The sequence below is a fragment of the Pempheris klunzingeri genome, chromosome 4 (assembly GCF_042242105.1).
Source record: "Pempheris klunzingeri isolate RE-2024b chromosome 4, fPemKlu1.hap1, whole genome shotgun sequence".
NCBI lineage: Eukaryota > Metazoa > Chordata > Actinopteri > Acropomatiformes > Pempheridae > Pempheris > Pempheris klunzingeri.
Window position 1 is genome coordinate 28,595,207 of NC_092015.1, and position 3,245 is coordinate 28,598,451.

The 3,245-nt window shown below is 41.2% G+C and overlaps 1 protein-coding gene across 1 annotated transcript; it reads left to right on the plus strand.

The window, feature by feature from the left end:
* Nucleotides 1-385: 385 nt before the first annotated feature.
* On the plus strand, nucleotides 386-2,575 carry LOC139200524 (cobalamin binding intrinsic factor-like). Its single transcript, XM_070829837.1, has 5 exons — nucleotides 386-453; nucleotides 1,065-1,180; nucleotides 1,309-1,450; nucleotides 1,947-2,083; nucleotides 2,168-2,575. The coding sequence occupies exons 2-5, from the start codon at nucleotides 1,105-1,107 to the stop codon at nucleotides 2,227-2,229; spliced, it is 417 nt and encodes a 138-aa protein (XP_070685938.1). The 5' UTR covers nucleotides 386-453; nucleotides 1,065-1,104; the 3' UTR covers nucleotides 2,230-2,575.
* Nucleotides 2,576-3,245: the final 670 nt, after the last annotated feature.

A 3,245-nucleotide genomic window follows, 5' to 3' on the forward strand; every position in this document is an offset into this window, starting at 1 on the left:
GCAACGCTCTGACTGACGTATTTATTATTTATTCTTTTCCTTTAACTGGCGACATCTTCTTTTACTTGCAAACACCGTAAAAAAAACTGAAATAAAATGATATGACAAACACAAGCATTTATCAGCACAAAAATAAACTTCAATGTGCACCTTCTGCCCGTCGTTACAAGCCTTCAGTGTTGCCCTGTCACTCTTCATTTTCAATTCCCTCTGCTTGTGGCTTCTGAAGGGGGCTTCTCAGTGTTGCTTTTATGCTTGACCAGTAGGTGTCATCGAAACTCAGTTGCATGTTGAAATGTAACACGATTCACCTGAATATGATCCTGATGTGTGATAACTGGCTTTGTCAGCGTGGTGTGGGCGTTATAAAAGTTAGCGAGCAGCAGTTCTTCCAACAGGACCAGCAGCTGCTCAGAGATCACGACAGACACGACTTCTCCAGCACTCTTCCAGGTCAGTCAGAGGTCGGACTGTGGAGGTGACAGAGGCTAGGAAAACTTTCTTTAAGATGTAGGTGGAGGAGTAGGCTTACCCGTACTCACGTCTGACACTTGGACATGAAGCCTGAGTTATTGTTGTGTCTATCCACAGGCCATCAGGCTCTTAAATAAATACATATAACCTGTCATAAGCTGTGAACCACACTACCTCTGCTACCATAAATACTTGTATACTTTTTGCACACTATATTTGCACTATCCTTTTAAATTATTCTTCTGTACATTGCCCTCTTGTTTTATATTTATAATTGTTTTTCTACTTTTTATTCTTGTGTCTATGTGGAGGGAAACGAGCAAAGTAAGAATTTCATTGCTCAGTGTCACCATCGTGTTCTTACTGTGCACATGACAAATAAACATCTTGAATCTTGAATCTTGAATCTTTTTTTTACTTTTTTCAGTCGCATTAAAAAGACAGGAGAAAGTCTCCAGTCGTAGGATCAGAGTCCTGCAAAGAGAAATTAACCTAGTTGCAAATTGGTTATAGAAAATGCACAATGTCGTGAAAACTCAGGTGAGATTTGAGCTACTTTTGTGACAATTCTCCTCATTGTCTGCTCTCAGCTGACTGTTCAGGTTCAGAGTCTGCTGCCCAGCAGTCAGGATGAAGACTCCTGCTCTGCTCTCTGCAGCCCTGCTGCTGCTGCTGCTGCTGCTGCTTCCTGGGGTTCCTGCAGCAGGTGAGCTTTAACGCAATTTCTCTCACATGTTTTTATTATTACACAGTAGAAGAATGTCCATGGCCGGTGGATATTGTTCGTCTCTCCTTATTCTATCTTCTGTACTTACTTTGACTTCATTTTTTCAGGTTCTGGTCAGACTCCCATTAACGTCCTGGTGACAAACTCTGTAACAAACTCCCCTAATAAGACATACAGCACATATGTGGTTTACCGGGGAATCTTACTGGGTGGACTGAGGAGACTGCAGGAATCCAACACAGGCTTTACGTAAGATCACCTGTTTCCCTTCTTTAAGCTGAATCACCAGCACAAAATGATAACACTTTAAATCAGCATCTTTTGCTTCACGTCTTCATGCTTCATCACCGTCACATCCTTAGAGTTATCTGCTTTGCCTCAGACACACCTTACTGCATTTTTATATTTTCCTTTCAGTCGTAATGTTGTTCCTTCCTATTCCTATAAGGAGAACTATCTTTTGTACTCTTTTGCATTTCTATTTGGGATTAATAAAGCACTTTGTAACTTAGTCTTAAAAGTGCACACAGACTGTTGCCTCTATTTTAGTAAGACCTGCCTATAAACTGATGGTAGTTTAACATGTTGGTGTCATGTCTGAATGAGACCTCAAGTCACCTTCACATAAATGTCACAATGGCAATCTTATAGCTCAAACCTGTGACATGTCTGTGTTCGTTTCACAGGTCTGAACGGAAACAGTCAAAGGTCACTATGATAAATCAATTTTCATCTCCTGCCGCAGGTTCACCTACACAGAGGATCCAAACTACGGCCCCTTCCTGGAGAGCGTGAACGGTTTGGCTGGAAGTCCGGCAGAGCGGACCTACTGGGAGCTGCTGGTCAGCACAACGGGGAACCAGATCATCAGACCTGATGTCGGTGAGTCGGCCAAGAGAGCGCTTTTCTGTCTGTTTATGGTCGACATCCACTTGGTCTTGGTCTGAGTCTTGATTTGCTTTGCAGGTATTGGATGTTACATTCCGAGTGCGAATGAGCAAATCATCCTGAACTATAACGAGTACTGAAGGATCAGAAACTACTGGACATCAATATGGGGTCACAGCCAGGGTCTGATTATCTCATGGTAATCAGTCGACTAAGATCTATTAATGTTTGTTGTTCAGTGAGAAATAACATCTTAACACGTGGCCCTCAGTGTACTAAATACTATTCAGGAGACTGGTTACCATAATTACAAGGAAAGGGTTAAACAGACTTTGATGTTTATCTCATGGGAATCCACCTTCAGATGAAAGTTCCTGCTTGGCAACCAGATTCTTCCTCATTCTTCTTGTTTACTTAGGGTGTGGGATTAAATGCCTCTCTTACACACTTGAAAATCTGTCAGAATAAAAAGAATAAAAAAATCTCCTTTGCACCATCAAATCTGTGTTTAGCGAAGTCACTTTTTTCAGTGTGTTTTCTGGTCACATCAGAAGTTTTCAGAATGTGTTGCTAACGCTGCGTCTCTTTAGATGCTACACCTTGTTGGACATTTCTAGTCAGAGAGCACTCTGGTGACTTAAAGGCCCTCATCAGTCATGCTCTGTCCTCTCTCCCCTCGTTTTCACTCTGACCACTACAATTGTTCCAATGAAGAAGAAGAAGAAGAAGAAGAACATATCTTTATTGTCACTGTACATTGTACAACGAAATTGGAAGCACAAGCCTTTTCAGAGCTAAATGATTCATTAAACAGTAAAAACAGCAGAAAAACAATATAAAAATATAAGAATAAAATAAATACATAAAAAGACACACATGCATACTTATTGCACTCCCCAAAAATTGCACTTGTATGCTACCAGTCTAGCATTTATTTTACAGTAAGTGCATTAATTGCTTTTGCATGCAATGGAGTTTTGACTGGTTCATAAGATAAAAAAATGAAACATCCTCAAACCATCACACAGACACACATGCTACAACCAGCCATCCATTCAGAAATCCATTTGGTCCTCATAGGAGTCCCTCTTGAGACGACACAGGGACACGGTGAGGACACGAGGACACGACACGGTGAGGAACTAGTAAACACTTC

What these genes read in the sequence shown, in the direction of transcription:
- LOC139200524 (XM_070829837.1), top strand. Translation starts at nt 1,105, where the DNA reads ATGAAGACTCCTGCTCTGCTCTCTGCAGCCCTGCTGCTGCTGCTGCTG. An exon ending in TCCTGGGGTTCCTGCAGCAG is followed by an intron (nt 1,181 to 1,308) that starts GTGAGCTTTAAC and finishes TCATTTTTTCAG; the next exon opens with GTTCTGGTCAGACTCCCATT. An exon ending in GAATCCAACACAGGCTTTAC is followed by an intron (nt 1,451 to 1,946) that starts GTAAGATCACCT and finishes CTCCTGCCGCAG; the next exon opens with GTTCACCTACACAGAGGATC.